Here is a 16,628-nt window from a genome sequence, read left to right as displayed (position 1 = left end):
GGGCGCAGAGCTGCAGTGGTGGTAGGTGAGTTCCCTCCTGCAAGCGAGTGGCGGGGTGCTGCCGGCCCTTCCAGGGCTGTTCCCCATGGCAGCTTTACTGAGCTGCACCCCAGAGGTGGAGCAAAATCGAAGCCGCATCCGCAGGAGAGAGATCCGGGAACCCAGAAGTGGCGCTGTGCCTGGGAGGAGAAACTGGGGCGGGGGGGTAATTATGAACTCAGAGTGCAGGGAAAACAGCGGGGTCAGAGTGTGATTAATGAGTTCTAATAGATCACACTGCCTTCTTAATGAGAATAATTACACACTGAGAAAAGGACAGAGCAGAACCGGTATTGGTGTCTTCCCAGCAGTGCCCTGTCACTGCCAGCTGCGAAGTCTGAAACATCCTGGGCACCAGCATAATCTTCTACCTGGCTAGGCCTGTGCCGGACCAGCTGTTACGTTCGCACACGCAGGGCCTTTCCAACGCCCAGTAGTCTGAGCAGAGCCAGGCCTCTGAGACCGGGGAGCTCCCCACCCCAGCACCGCATGCCACAACGCAGCCAGGAATCCGGCGACGGGGATTTGCCGCCTTGCCGAGATTATCGGCATCTCTCTCTGTGTGCAGCGTCCTCCTTTGAAACGGAAAGGAGTTGGGAAGTTTCACAGGTGACGTGCGCTGATAACAGATGTACCCTCCTTATTTGGCAAAACAGCCTGCGAGGTTTTCACTGCTTCCCCGGCTTGCCCGTGTCTCGTTCGCTTGGCTTTTGTTTCTTGACACCGATTTGCATCCTTGATGTAGGAAGGCTGAACAACAGCCCCCTGGTCTGTTCAGGGAACGCATCAGGTTAGAAATCACTCCAAACGAAACAGCCCTTTACATCTCCCTGGCACTCAGCTGGGAGCTGCTGGCTGCCTTCTGTACTCACTCTTCAGTCTGGGTTCTGCTCTGAGCTTGCATCTGTGGGGGCGGGCGGGCGGGAACTGGGGTTGATCTTCCTTTGTCCCTTTACCTAGAAGGAAGCCTGGCACTCGCCCACCCAGGGAGCAATACAAGCTGCTGTTAAAATGTTAAATCAGTAGCGATTGAAGGGATAACTTCCTGGCTAGCTGAAGAAGGCAGGGCAAACACTTTGTTTCGCCAGTTGCTGTGCAGTAATTTTTTAGCTCTATAGCTACAGGTTTAGATAGTCACACTTTAATCTTGGGGGGAGGGGGGTGACTACTTGCTTGGCAGGAACCTAGGGCTACTGCCGTTTTGGTCCACACCACCCACTTGTTGGCAGAGGCAGTGTGGTCCAGTGGTTAGAGCAATGACCTGAGACTCCGGACTCCTGGGTTCTATTCCTGCTTGTGGGTGGGTCCAGGGTCAGATTAAGGGAGGAGGAGTGAGGACTCCTGAGTTCTGTTTGTACCTATCCCCCTTTCTCTGTACTCACATGTAGCGTGACAGTCATGGTGGCCTCTAAGCCCCACTGATTTTTGCACTGAATGACCTCTCCTCACTTCGCTGCAGTGACCTCTTCTGACCCACCAGGTCACCCAGCTCACATGCAGTGCCGCTAGCAGCTCTCCCTTGATCTTAGCTGCTCACTTGTTCAATTCTCCTCTCCTGAGTCCTATTCTTCAATGTCTTCCCTTGCTTCTTTCTTCCACATTCATCTCCTAGCAGAGTCCCTGTAGAAGGGCATGGCTCCAGAGGGCCAACAGGTGGTGTGTTTAGGCCAGGTCCTGGCAGGAGGGGTGTGGCTGACATCCCAGGGATGATCAGAGATGGTTGTGAGTGCAATGGAGTTGGTGTCGGGGAGTCACAGCTGAGGAGGGAGCAGTCCTGCTTCCCTGTGCCTCAGTTTGTCCATCTGAATACAGTTTGCTCACCTCCAGGGCGGGAGATCTTCAGCTGGGATGCATCCTACGCCACAGAGGTGTCCGTTGCTTTTAGAAACATACGGTTAGCTCTACCGATGGTAAAGATCTTTCCTTGCTGTATCCCCTGCCATCCAAATGGAGCCAAAGCACTTCCTACACTTTCCTATAAAGGAGTCACTTAGCCCAGCACTGAAGGGCAGCCACCTCTGCCGTGAAACACGGCAGCTGCTTAACAGTGGCCCAGCAACAGAACAGAAGGGAGGTACATCCTAACCAATTCCAATGCCAGGAGGTCAGGTTGGCTGAATGACCCAGGTTGGAATCTGGCCAGGACGGCTGGCTGTGGACTGTGAATAGTGCCGGGAGGTCTTTCATGACTGCGAGCGGTCAAGATCTCAATCTTACCCCTCAACCTAGAGTGACACATCTCGGCACAGAGCCCTGGGCACCATGGAGGGGGACTGGATCATTACCAACTCTGAAGGAAAGCAGATTGCCAAATGCCTACAAAAATGAGAGACAAGGTGGGTGTAATAATATTTCTTATTGGACCAGTTTCTGTTGGTGAGGGACCAGCTTCCGAGCTTACACAGAGCACTAATGAGCAGCTCTTACCTGATAGCTACCCACACCCCCGCCCTTTCCAAGCTATCCATCTGATTTCAGTCAAGAGACACCTTGCAATTACAGTCGATTGTTTAGCGAACAGTAGGCATTTCTGTAGCTTGCTGTTGAGACGAACCATGTGCAGGACATCAATACGTTCTCTTTAAATACCAGGCTTTAGTCCCATGGAAGAATGTGAACTGGGACCAGAGGAAAAGGTTAATATTAAAACCCTGGTTTCAGAGTAGCAGCCTGGCTTCTGCAGCCACTTCACCGTAAAGCCGATAATGAAGCTCTTGTTTCAGGTCTGAGAATTAATCTGGGTTGGGTTGTGTTCTCGTGATGCTTTATAAAGAGGACAGCTCTGTTGGAAGCATGTAATGAGTGTGGAGCATCTCAGCGAGGAAGATTGGATGGCTCAGGGGGATTGGTCGTGGGCTACGAAGCTCCCTCCCCTTTAAGAGGCCAGGTCAACTCCAGCCTAGTAATAACGAAGGCCGTTTTTTATAAGCGGCCGCTGATGCTGGTTGCTGTCCCGTGTGGGTGCCCAGCCCTGAGCACGTGGGTGCTGTTTGCCAAGCAGGCTGAGTGCCCAGAGCCCATGGGAACTGCAGACGCTCAGCGCCACTGGAGAGCCAGAGCTGGACACCCAAAAGGAGAGGCTGATTTTGAAAATGGGGGTGTTGTCAGACCTCAACTCCAGAGCGCCTCCCTGGGCCTGGGTGTGGTGTTGCAGGGCTTTTTTCAGTCTAGCACCCCCTGCAGTCCTTCCGATGCCACGACGGTCTGTCATTATACATGACCTGTGGCCAGGGCACTGCTCAGTCTGTTCCCCTTCTGGGGTTAACAGAAAAGTGCCGGATAGGACCCCCAGTCTAGTGGCTTTTGAGCTTGGGCCCCTCAACCTCCATCTGGGGCCCAGGATGTTTGGCCTCTTCTCTTTCTGATGCCCACACCTTCGCTCTTGGCCTGGGGAAGGGTAGGGGAACCCAGGCCCGCCCTCTGTTCTGGGTTCCAGCCCTGTTTAGGCAGCCAAGGACTGTTCCCTTCAGTCCCTCTGCCATTCTCCCGGGGCTGTGCCTCCCTTTTCCAAGCCTGTCAACATCTTTCCCCAGCTCTCTGGATTCTACCATCCCTGCCTGGAATCTAGGACTTCTTTCCATTTCTTCTTTGGCAGCTGTGGCGGTGCCTCTTAGGAGCTGCTCCCAGCCCTTCTTGCAGCAGCTGGCCTGGGAAGAGTCACTCCTCTGCCTCTTGCCTGGGACTGGTCAGTCCTACTGTCCTGGAGGCAGGAGCTCCCCCTCAGCCCTGTCTCTGGAGGTAGGGTTCTTTCCCAGGCCTCTCAGCCTTAGGTCCGTCGGTTGTGCCCTGCTTTAGGCAGGGTTCCCTCCCCAGGCCTTCAGGAGCTGGGATTGTGAACGAAGTGAACGGCAAGGCTTTGGTCAGCTCCCTTCAGCAGAACTCCCACTCCTCCTCCCGCCAGCGCCTGCCCTTTGTGAGGAGCCGGCAGCCTCTTTGCTGCTCCCCTTCTCCCAGTTAGCTGGGGGAGAGGGGCCACTTGCCCTGCTTTCTCTGCACGGTTTCAGGCCTTTAGAGGTACCGTGTCCAGATTCCTTCCCCAAGCACCATTCACTCCCAGGACCCTTAGGTCTAGATGTATCTCCTGGACCCTTGTGCACCCTTAATGCCAGCCGGTGGGGTGGGCTGACCACCAGGCGCTGCTACGCTCAGTGGCGGACTCCCCCATTACAGGAGGCCTTAGTCAATACCACCTGGTGGCCGGCGGGAAATGAGCTTGCGCTCTCCATTCAGCGTCCGCCTCACAAAAACCACCAGCGGGAGCCTGAGCCGGGCGGCCGGGTAGCAAACAGACCAGAAGGTCTCACTCCCCTCTCAACCCAGACCTGGTCCCTCCCGGCTTGGGCTGAGGGGCGGCAACTCTGGGCTGGAGAGAAGATGGCTCTGCCGCTGTCCATATTGCACCTGTTCTGAAGATAAGAGGCCTTCAGCCTATAGGCCAGCCGCCAGTCAGGCACCTTTCTCCAGCTCTCAGTTCAGGTCAGCCTTGACAGAAGTGTTCGCTGGCCAGGAATGGCTGAGCAGAGGCCCTGGGTGGGGGGATGTAACCTTTAACATGGCGCTACGGTCGACCTCTGTCTACTCTTGCTGCTGCATTTGTGAGGCCAGTTTCTCAGCCCCAGCCCCAGGATAAACCCTTCCCCATGTGTTCTCTTTCAGCCTGTGTTTTACAGGGGCCTGGCTGGCTCCCAGGTGACGCTGAGCAGCCTGGTGAACCAGACCCGCGTCATGCTAGAGGAGCAAGCTCGCCACCTTCTGAACGAACAGGAGCGGGCGACCATGGCCTACTACCTGGACGAGTACAAGGAGACCAACATCTCCGTTGACTCCCTCGTGATGGCGCTCTTCGAGCTACTCAACACGCACGCCAAGGTAAAGGCAGAGCTACCCCCAGCTCCAGGGAAGCGCGGCTCACCCACAGCAGAGCGAATGGAACCGCGCATAGCGGCTGAAGTCAGCCCGGCTCCAGCAACACCACAGCCATTAGTAAACGGGGCGGCTTTGTAAGCCAACTAATTCCCCAAGCCAAAGTTGCAGCAGAGATACCGTATGATCCGCTGGGAGGGGATTGGACTGAGAGCCAGGAAACTGGGGGCCTGTTCCTAGCCTTGCCACTGATGTGCTGCGTGACCTTGGGCAAGTCACTGCCCCTCTCTGGGCCTTTATTTCCCCTCCCACCCATTGTCTGTTTAAATTGTAAGCTTTTTGTCTCTCTGTGTCTGGGCAGCACCTAACACAATGGGACCCTGATCTGGAGCCTCTAGGTGCTGCCACAACACAACTAATGACTGATTATGGGTGCAGGGAGTGGCTGAAACAAGGGGCCGTGATGGCAGCCGGTTACAGCCTGAACCACCTCTCCAGAATGCCCTGGTGCACAAACTCTGTGCCAGGGTGTGAGGAGCTTAGAGTCGCTCCAGCCATCCGGCTGGAGATAGCTGGGGTCCCCGTGACGCACAGCGGCAGAGCCCCTGTGCGATCTGGCCAGGCACAGTTCTTTGTGCTCGCTCTTAGCTGGGAGGGAACCCTGGAGCCAACAGAGGGCAGGAGCCTGGACTCAGCCCCTCTAAGCCCAGGCAAGTCCAGCAAACAGGCTGGAGCGTGTCTCTGGAGGAGGGCAATGGGGCATCCGTTCCCACAGCCACCAGGTGGACAATGAAATCACCCAGGGCTATATGGGGGGGCAGAGCAAAGGGGCAAGAAAGTGGGAGGGGCACATCCTGAAAGACACCGTTCCCTGGGAATGGGGTGGTCACTGACTGCCTTGACCCCCCCGTACTGCTCTTAACGAACTAGTGCCAGATGGATGTGGGCTGCTGCGGGCAACACAAAGCCTCCACCCCACTGGACTCAGGTAACAGGGCGGCCAGCCTTTGTCCCCCATTGTGATAGCAGAGTAGGAGGCGCCGCATGCCCGTCCCACTCCCGCTGCGGTTAAACAATGGGCCGGTCTCGTTCTAAAGCCGCGGAGCGCTGTGGTTAAGAAACGGGACAGAAGCTCACTCTGCTTTTGCCGATTGCAAAATGAGACCAGGCTCCTGGCCACAAGGGGAGTAAATGGAGTTCGCTGCCGGAGGAAGGAACAGTGAAAAGCAAATGGTTGTCCAATTTACTGGGGTTTCTCTGTGCGGCTGTGAAACGCGCCCGCTGTGCTGAGAGCGGAGAGCATTGTTCTGAAGGGGGCTGTGGGCTCAGCTGGGTTTGATACAGACGCGGTTAGTAAATGCAGCATTTGCACATGCACCTCTGTGCATTTCTACATGCACGATGGTCATCAGCTTGCATCATTGCTGGCTGGAGCACACGTAGTCGTTTTGGGAGCGTGCGAACCTGAAAATACTGCGGGGTCCGCTTAGGAGGCCTGGCTGCAAAGGTGGTGGCTGCTGTTAGGGTTTCCAACACTTGGCACTAAGGGGTTAAAAAAATGCATGGCCTCATGGTGCAGCGAACGGCCAGCTGTCCCATGCACTGTCTCCATGTTGGCCGTTCCCTCCCCCCCACTTCCAGTTCTCGCTGCTATCTGAGGTGAGGGGCGTGATAGCCCCCCAGGACCTCGATCGCTTCAATAACCTGGTTCTGAAGCGGGAGATCGAGTCCATGAAGGCCCGGCAGCCCTCGGTGCCCAGTGCGGACTCCTACTCCATGACGTCCTACAGCGACACCGGCTCCTCCACTAGCAGCCACTTCACCTCCACCACGGTCAGCTCGGCTCGGGTAAGTGCGCTCAGCTTTCCTGCCATTCCCAGTCAGCCTCCCAAACCATCCTGCTTCTCCTTGAAGCCCTACCCCCTCCCTCCCATCCCGTGAAGTCCTCCTGTAAAAACCCCATTTCCCCCGCCCCCCAGCCCTCCGCAAACCTGCTCCCCCTCAGCTCTCCAAAATGCTCTCCACGCTCACCCGCTCTCTCCCGCCTTCCGCGTTCACACGGTGCAGGAGCTCTACTCTGGCAGCGGGTTGCAGGCATCATGGAGACATCACACGAGTCTCTATGCAGAGGTGGCGCTGAGGTGGTGCCTGCGGGGGAGGAGAATTGCTGCCCATTCACTGCCCCCACCGCTCCGAAGCTAAGATCCACGTGATCAAACCAAACATGCTTCAGGGCACAAGCAGATTGCCACAGGCATCCAGGAAGAATCGGCCTTCCAACCCCCTGGCCCATCCCCTCCTCCATCTCCGCAGCATGGCAGAATCAGCCGAGTGAATTGTTTGAGAGAAGAGGAAATCTCTCCCTCTGAAGCAAGAGATACTGGGCCACTGTCGATGGCAAGGTGCCAGCTTTGATTGGCCAGTGATCGGCTCTCGTTGGGCAAACCCAGTAACCCTGAACAACAGAGGCATAGCTATAATCCTAGAGAATATCCTGGTTTGCTTCAAAAGGCTCCATGACAGCACTTCTACCCCCGATGCCATATGCACGGCTTCAGTAACAGGTGGGGGATGAAGCATCAGACTCGTGCCCTGAGATCTCCCCGACCTCTGTATAAGTGGTATTGGTGGACCCCATCCAGGGCAAACGGAGAGACCCTTGAAGCACATGGACACCCATAAGCAATTCAGCAGTCACATAGAATCATCATAGAATATCAGGGTTGGAAGGGACCTCAGGAGGGCATCTAGTTCAACCCCCTGCTCAAAGCAGGACCAATCCTCAGGCAGATTTTTGCCCCAGATCCCTAAATGGCCCCCTCAAGGATTGAACTCACAACCCTGGGTTTAGCAGGCCAATGCTCAAACCACTGAGCTATTCCACCCCGTGAGCTCTGGTGGGAATGGGGGCAGGAGGGGGCAGAGCTCCGCTGTGCTGGAGACCAGTGCATTGAATCACCCTCTGGACTCCACCCTCCTGCCACTATGGGCCAAAGGGAACCGAACAAGCGGGAGGATGAGGCACCTGCTTTCCTCTAGGGAGGGTCTGGTTGTAAGTCCTTAGGGCCCTCGGGGTGGTGTCCAGGATCTGTGAGGAGACGTCAGCTGTAGGTCATGCGGGACCTTGGAGATGACATACCCGGTCTTTGGGAAAGGGCCATTTTCAGGGTCCCGGGGACCGCAGAGGTGATGAACCTGGTGGAGCGCTCCTTAAAGGTCCTGGGAAAGCTTGGAGATAAGGCCCTTTGTCTTGGAGAGAGAAGGGCTGAGCTGATCCACTTCAACAGGTCCCTAAGGACACCCACGCCCCTCTCTCACTCACTCGCTGAAGTCAGTGGGGAGTGCCTGCAGAGTCTGACCAACACTGAGCCCGCTTGAAAATCCCGCCCTATATCACCGCCCTCCCTTTCTCGTTGACCAGGCCTGGGCTCCAACTGCCTTTCTAAAACTGTCACTTTAAACAAGTCCCCCTCTTCCCCGTGCCCCATAAACACACATGCTGCCTATCACCCCCTTCCCCCCTCGGCAGGGTTGGTGGAAATCGCGCCATCTGCATTCCCTGCCAGTCCCCTTCTTCCCGGCGCAGAAGTGACTCCCTTGCAGTGTCTCGGGGCCGTCGCTGCGTGCACCGTCTAATTAAGTTATCATAATCACCTCTAAGCGTGCAGCGGCGCGGCCACAAAATTAATTTCCCGGCCGTAAATTGCCTTTCATCATAAACGCATTAGCTGCCTTGGAAATTAAAACCTCCCTGAAAGGACCAGACGACGGTGGCTGCTGCCAGATAAGCGCAGCGAGGGGGGCAGTAGGAAAACAGGCCAAGCTCTGTTCTAATGGGAGACCCTGCAGCCAACAGGGGAGAAGCAGAAGGGCCTTTCTTGGGGATGAGGCAGCCCGGTCTGAGCTCCGAGCGTAAGTTTCATGGCACTGGGCATGGTTTTTTCAGCCTTTAATGGGAGTCCCATAGTTAATACCTCCTGCACCACCTGGAGTGGATTAAAGCAACACGCTGGATCGAGCCAAACAGGGAAACTCCAGAGTCACTCTGGGGCATAGGGGTAGGGTGACCAGAGAGCAAGTGTGAAAATTCGGGACAGGGAGTGGGGGGTAATAGGCACCTATATAAGACAAAGACCCAAATATCGAGACTGTCCCTATAAAATCGGGACATCTGGTCACCCTACATAGGGGGTTGCCATCAAAGTATCTTCAGAGATAGGAGGGCAGGAGAGGGTGCTGGCAAATAACAATCCTCGACGAGGAGTGGTGTTAGCTCTTTGAAGTCAAATGACTACCAGGGGGATAGGGAAGGCTGGGAAAATATTGGGTGACCCCTTCAGATCCCAAAGGGGCAGATCGATGCATTCCTGCCTTCATCCACCACTCTCTGGCTGTCCTCTGCGGCAACCGACTGATCCCTGCTTCTGGGTACACGGGCTAGAGCTTCAGAATGCGGGAGCCAGGGTGAGCAACCCCCTCGCAAATTACACCCTGTTCGGAGCACATGGAGCCAGACCCCAGAGGAATCGGTGGGATTGCCTGGGGTGTAAATCAGCCCCGGGTTTGCCCCAGGGTCCATAGGGAAGCCAGGGCATGCAAAACGACCACTCCTCAGACAATCCTTGCTCTTCCTTTCCGCCCGTGAGCCTTGCAGCCTCAGACTAGTGCACCCACAGCAACCAGTGTGGCCAGATCAGCCTTCCCCGCCCCTAACCCCCCGATCCTTTGCTTTAACTCTGCCCAGTAATGCCGAAGGAGGAGATGACAGAGGGTGAACTCCAGGGGGCCTGTTATTTCTGTGCAAACCAAGAAAGAGCCCACGCAGTCCACCGATGCTAGTTATTTGGCCCCATCTCCCTGCGCTTCTCTCTGAACGGAGCGATTGCTGCCTTTATTTGAATGCATGGGAGAGAACCCAATGCATGTGCCATGGGATGGCGAGCTTGGGGGTGGGGGGAGAGGGAGTTGTGCAGTGTTTTGTTTGTTTGTTCTGCTTCCTCCCTAACATTTTGTTTTTCCCTTTTATGTCTGTTTGAATCTGTTCCCCCAGGAGCGGCTCTTGTGGCTAATAGACCTGATGGAGGTAGGGTCCTTTCAATGGGGTGGGGAGTTGCGTGCTGTGGTTTCCATAGTGAAAGGGATGGGGGAGGGGGAGCATAATCCAATTGTTTGCTGCCAGAGGCTGATGCCTCTCGGTGCTCTAACCATGTGAATAGCTGCAGCCCCGTTCGGTGTTTGCTTTCACTTCCTTTGCCTCTGCCAACACTCAGCTTTTCCTTAGCATCTCCCTCTCTGCCACTAGTGTTGGGGCAGCGATGTTTGGCGCTCCAGTGTAGACAAGGCACTGACGTCTTTACCGCCATGCCCCCTGACCCACTTCGCACCACGTCAAAATGTGGGCGCCCTGTCTACACAAAAGCTCCCCGTGCACTTGATGGCGCAACAGTAGGAGATTGGAAGGGCAAGCGCAGCCCCAGTCTCCTGGTCTGATCTGATCTGTCCCCGATTGTCCTTTCTACCTACTGTCTCGTTCCAGCTTGTCTCATGATACCTTTGTACCTGCTCCTTCCATCACGGCACCACATCTGTCGGCTGCTCTGTGTAATCAGACAGCCTGTGCCCTGGCTGGGGGGGGTCACATTGGCCATCTAAGGCAGGTGAGAATAGGCAGAGGATGACTTTCTCCTGAAGGTCTTAGGTCCACATTGTCTTGGATTCAAGTGCCATAAAGAGCAATACATAATAGCATGGGTTCTTAACCTAGGGGGCACGACCACTCTCCTTTTTCGGTATGGCTAGATGGACGGGGTCTCAAAATGTTTGGGGGCGGGGCTCCTGAAACCGTACCATGGGCTCTAGGACCGAACTGGGTGAGAAGCCCGGCACTCTCATGTACTGCAATTCTAATCCATCCGCAGAACATCTGCCAGGCACACAGAGCCCCAAAAGGCTGCCACCAGGCCTGAATCAGACACGACAGCAGGCTGAATGACGGGGTGCAGGTGTGTAAAAACACTGGTCCAAACTCATCCCCAGTGCAGCTCTCCTGACCTGTCCGGGAATCACACAGGGGCTGAGTCGGACCCCACTGTACGGTGAATGATTGAAAGTTCTCATTGGTGAGGCTGAGCGCATCCAGTAATGGATCTTTAAAAGCCCCTTCTATCCGGCAGGGAGGGATCTCAAGGTTATTGGATGGAATTCACCCTGCAGGGCAGGTGGAATCTTAAAGCACCTGGACTGTAGCTGGTGTAGTAATTGGTTTCAGTGGAACTGCGCCTGCATTTGGATGGCTTGAAGTTGGTCCAGGCGAAGATAAATTCAGACCTGTCTGATGAAATGAGCTTCGAGTGAGTAGTGGGCTAATAAGAACCACCTCACTGGACGGCTCTGCTTCAAGCTCCTTTACTAACCCCTGAATTCGCTCACCATGAACTCGGGTCCGTGTCTCCATTGGTGCAGATGGGCGTAGTGACCCTTGCCCTGGATGTGAGCTGGGGGGCATCTCTAGGGAAAGAGGAGCAACTTCATAAATGCCTCGTGCTGTGCACTTCCCCTCCCCATCTAATGACCCCTGCTCTCTGGGAAGTCCCTTAGATGGTCAGAGGGCTCCCATGACGAGGGGATAGCGCAGTGTTTGGTGAAAGGTGCTGTTCAGGCTGGGAAGTTAGCACCATGAAGGTTAGATGGAGTGGTTTGGGTTCTGTTAGCCAATGTATATATGTTAGGTGTAGTATACAGCACGTTAATAGGCAGTATGCACATGGTATTTATATAATATATTTTATATATATATGGGTGTTGGGAAGTTATGTATTATGCGCTTCCCACGATTCTCTTCACCCATGTCAGCTATCCCACAACACTTTGCAAAGCTTGAAGGCAGCTTTGGAATTAAAAAATAGGAAACTTGTCAAGGCCAAGATGCATGAACACTTCGTACCAAGTACAGCCGGAGCGTACTTTTGTTATGGCTCATCAACGCTTGGAATGTAGCCGTCAAAATGAGATCTGGAAAATATATGGAGGTACCAAGGACACGCTGGCACAAACTAGTGGGGCAAACTTATATTTGAAGTGATGTGTAAAGAGTTTTGTAACTTGTAACATCACACTATCAGTTCTACTAGCTGAAATGTCTAGCTTTGACACACACCTTCGGTGGGAAGTGAACTTGCTCCAAGATAAGAATTTGCTTCCTGGAAGGAGGACATGCATATCTCCTTTTCGTATTTGTCTTTAGACAATACATTTGGCTACGTTTGGTTATTTGGTCTCTTGGACATTTTTACAAATGAACCGCAAGGGTAGTTAGATGATTGGCTACCCCTTTTAATCCCCTTCTCCATGGGGTCCCTGAGAGATTCTGAGCTGAAGGGGGCACAGTGTTAGTACCACGGCCTCCCATATTCCACACACCTTGAGTCCCAAGTGAGGGTCTGGTTGCTATTGTGGTGAATTGAGAAGCAGTCCAACGGATCCTGTGTGTCAAAGCGGACCTGGTGACACCAGCCTTCCTCGCCCCTGGGAAGGGGATGACACCACGCCACGCTTAGCCTCATTCAAGGCGGCAGCACCCGGAGCCTGGCACTCCGGAGATCTAGGCCTTGTTCCTGTCTCTATCACTGTTTTGCTGTGTGACCTTTGCTAGGGAATACACACATCCATGAGGCAGACAATGGTGGTCTTGACTGCTTGCAGTCATTAACTCTCCCCAGGGTGCTTGTAAAACCAGGGACAGGTCCTGGCCAAAGTCTAACTTGGAATCCTCCATTCCCTGTTTTAATGGGATCTCTGTTATCTCCTGTGCTAAAATGACATTGATGTGTAGTGTAGCTCAGAGGTGTTAAACTACTGTCAAGCTACACACCAGAAATGAACAGGAGTACTTGTGGCACCTTAGCGACTAACAAATTTATTAGAGCATAAGCTTCCGTGGGCTACAACCCAGCCCACGAAAGCTTATGCTCTAATAAATTTGTTAGTCTCTAAGGTGCCACAAGTACTCCTGTTCTTTTTGAGGATACAGACTAACACGGCTGCTACTCTGACACCAGAAATGGTCGCCTTTCTGCAGAGGGTGAAGTGATCCCTGTTGTATAGCAATATATGTCAGTAAAGTGCAGTGGGACTTGAGAATATAAAATACATCTCCATATAAATAGTTATTTTATTATTACCCTGTGTCCGTGCCTGTGTTGTTAGTACTGCTGGTTGGAAAAACTTTGACAAACTGTGTTTTGTCAAAATTGAAATGTTCTGTGGACACCGTCTGATTTGACGAAGTTCCAACAGAAACCAGGTTTCCACTGGTTTCCTGCCATCTTGCCTACCCACCTCCCTGACAGTCCGCCTGTGGGCTGCCAGGGAACTGAGAGCCTGGTATCCCCGGAGTGGGTGAGTCAGTGGCAGCCCACCGGGCACACTGCCCCAACGCCGAGACTTTATGCCCTTTCATGGCGAATTTTGAATTTTATTCTAAATCTGACTCAAACCAAATTTCAAATACCAAAATCCTCCTCGAAACAGAAGGACCTTTCTCTGCCCGGCTCCGGTCATTAGCAATAACTGGAAAAAAGGAGGTGCTCATTTTTAACAGTGCGTTTAATTAACCATTGCAACCGATGGCCAAGGAATGTGGTAGATTCTCCATCACTTGGAGTTTTTACAGCAAGACGGGGTATATTTCTAAAAGATTACACCCTAGCTCCGCTGCAGGTTGGGCTCAGTATAGAAATCAGTGGGTGAAACGCTCTGGCCTGTGCTCTGCAGGGGTCAGTCTGGATGATCACCAAGGCCCCTTCTGCCCTTAGGATCCATGAATAACATACATTAGAGGGAGGAGAAATTGACTGTTGATAGGAGCAGAGCTGTTTCTAAACGCTTGTTTTTCGAAGCTGTGGCATGAGGCTTCAGTGGCCTTTTTAAAGCGAGAGCCAATAAAACGTGATCTTAAAATAGAGTGAGCGCCTAAAGGCACATTTTTGCTTAAAAGCCATTACCTTTTACAGCCAGAAGCAATTTCTATTTTGCCCAGAAATATTAGGCGTAAGGGAAATCCAGTCCTCTTTTAGGGCCGCTCAGCAAAAAATGGAACAATATTTATATCTCCACGCAGACGGACCAAAAACAGCCGGGGTCAGCAGCATTGTTGGCAAGGCCTGAGCAAAGAGAGGGCCGGCAGGCTGCCTTGGCATGGCCGGAGACAGGCAGCCCGCCAGCCCTTTCCCTGAAAGGCCCGTTGCCGCAGCAGAACATTTCGGAGGCATCTCCAGCTGAGATCCTGAACAGGAACAGCCCCATCGAAATGGAGCTGGGGTGGAATGGGTGTAAAACCACAGGAGGCCTGTAGTCTCCGTCAGAGTAAACCGGCAGGTGCATCCTCATGGGTAGGGCCCTACCAAATTCACGGTCATGAAAAACACGTCACCGACCGTGAAATCTGGTCTTTTGTGTCATTTTACCCTGTACTATACAGATTCCACAGGGGAGACCAGAATTTCTCAAACTGGGGATACCGACTCAAAAGGGAGTTGCGGGGGAGGCGGGGGGGAGTGTCGCAAGGTGATAATGTAGGGGGGTGGCGGTATTGCCACCCTTACTTCTGCGGTGCCATCAGCACTGCGGTGCCATCAGAGCGGCAGCTGTTAGTGCCATCAGCACTGCGGTGCCCAGCTCTGAAGGCAGCACCGCACCAGCGGCAGCACAGAAGTAAGGGTGACAATACCATACCATGCCACCCTTGTTTCCGCGCTGCTGCCTTCAGAGCTGGGCAGCCAGAGAGTGGTGACTGCTGGCTGAGGGCCCAGGGCTGAAGGCAGCAGTGCAGAAGTAAGGGTGGCAATACCACACCACGCCCTCCTTTCTTCTGCGCTGCTGCTGGCGGTGGCGCTGCCTTCAGAGCTGGGCTCCCGGCCAGCAGCCGCTGCTTTTCAGCAGCCTAGCTCTGAAGGCAGCACCGCCATCCTTACTTCAGGGCGGCTGCTTGTGACAATACCACAACCCCCCCTACAGTAACCATGCAACTCCTCCCCAGCCCTCTTTTGGGTCAGGACCCCTACAGTTACAACTCCGTGAAATTTCAGATTTAAATAGCTGAAATCTGGTTAGAGTGTCAGGCTCACTGGGTAGTGATCAATGGCTCCATGTCTAGTTGGCAGCCGGTATCAAGCGGAGTGCCCCATGGGTCGGTCCTGGGGCCGGTTTTGTTCAATAGCTTCATTAATGATCTAGAGGATGGCGTGGACTGCACCCTCAGCAAGTTTGCAGATGACACTAAACTGGGAGGAGTGATAGATATGCTGGAGGGTAGGGATAGGATACAGAGGGACCTAGACAAATCAGAGAATTGGGTCAAAAGAAATCTGATGAGGTTCAACAAGGACAAGTGCAGAGTCCTGCACTTAGGACGGAAGAATCCCATGCACTGCTACAGACTAGGGACCGAGTGGCTAGGCAGCCGTTCTGCAGAAAAGGACCTAGGGGTTACAGTGAATGAGAAGCTGGATATGAGTCAACAGAGTGCTCTTGTTGCCGAGAAGGCTAATGGCATTTTGGGCTGTATAAGTAGGGGCATTGCCAGCAGATTGAAGGATGTGATCGTTCCCCTCTATTTGGCATTGGTGAGACCTCATCTGGAGTACTGTGTCCAGTTTGGGCCCCACACTACAAGAAGGATGTGGAAAAATTGGAAAGAGTCCAGCGGAGGGCAACAAAAATGATGAGGGGGCTGGAGCACGTGATTTATGAGGAGAGGCTGAGGGAACTGGGATTGTTTAGACTGCAGAAGAGAAGAATGAGGGGGGATTTGATAGCTGCTTTCAACTACCTGAAAGGGGGTTCCATAGAGGATGGATCTAGACTGTTCTCAGTGGTAGCAGATGACAGAACAAGGAGCAGTGGTCTCAAGTTGCCGTGCGGGAGGTTTAGGTTGGATATTAGGAAAAACTTTTTCACTAGGAGGGTGGTGAAGCACTGGAATGGGTTACCTAGGGAGGTGGTGGAATCTCCTTCCTTAGAAGTTTTTAAGGTCAGGCTTGACAAAGCCCTGGCTGGGATGATTTAGTTGGGGATTGGTCCTGCTTTGAGCAGGGGGTTGGACTAGATACCTCCTGAGGTCCCTTCCAACCCAGATATTCTATGATTCTAAATCATGAAATGTACAATTTTTAAAATCCTATGGCCGTGACATTGACCAAAATGGACCATTAATTTGGTAGGACCCTGCTTATGGGTTAGCATAAAGATCTGCTGCAGTGTGACCCTTGAGAAATCCTCCCGTCCTGCAGGAAGGGAAGGAACTCGGTGCTGTTCACCCTGCAGGGGAAGAGGACGCAGTCACCAGAAAGCCCAGGTCCTGCTGATAATCCAGGCTGAGCGAGCTGCACCTGGGTCTAGGCCTGGTTGTTACTGGCAGAGTTTCTCCAGGGTTCCCTGATCAGTACGGGCAGCGTTTTTTGTTTATTTCCCCTGAGAATCAGGCTAGCCAAATTGTGCTACAGAGACATCCCCTCCCTCCTTCCCTCCCAATCTCCTCACCAAGCATGTTAGCTCTGAGGCAGATAGCCTGGCTGGAGTAGAACTGCACCCGGATCAGGCAGGGAAAGCAGCAGTCATGCGGCATACAGGAGAGCTTTGCAATGTGCTTCCATCAAACCAGAGTGCAAACTCCCCTACCCGTGTCATGCTGAAACTGAGACTGCACGTTGGACCAGGGAAAAGCTTTA

The 16,628-nt window shown here is 53.5% G+C and overlaps 1 protein-coding gene across 2 annotated transcripts in view; it reads left to right on the top strand.

Annotated features, from left to right (window-relative positions):
- The window catches only part of WHRN (whirlin), a 102,772-nt gene that overhangs the window by 69,391 nt on the left and 16,753 nt on the right, over nt 1-16,628 (top strand). Inside the window, exons 6-8 of one of the 2 annotated variants that reach the window (XM_065571963.1) lie at nt 4,696-4,908; nt 6,544-6,750; nt 9,953-9,985. In XM_065571963.1, the coding sequence (XP_065428035.1) occupies nt 4,696-4,908; nt 6,544-6,750; nt 9,953-9,985 (453 nt within the window). The remainder of the gene's footprint in view (nt 1-4,695; nt 4,909-6,543; nt 6,751-9,952; nt 9,986-16,628) is intronic. The other variant, XM_042859688.2, reaches the window with a different exon arrangement.

The sequence above is a fragment of the Chrysemys picta genome, chromosome 18 (assembly GCF_011386835.1).
Source record: "Chrysemys picta bellii isolate R12L10 chromosome 18, ASM1138683v2, whole genome shotgun sequence".
Taxonomy (NCBI): Eukaryota; Metazoa; Chordata; order Testudines; family Emydidae; genus Chrysemys; species Chrysemys picta.
Note: the sequence above shows the minus strand (reverse complement) of the source record. Positions and strands in the feature narration are given on the sequence as shown.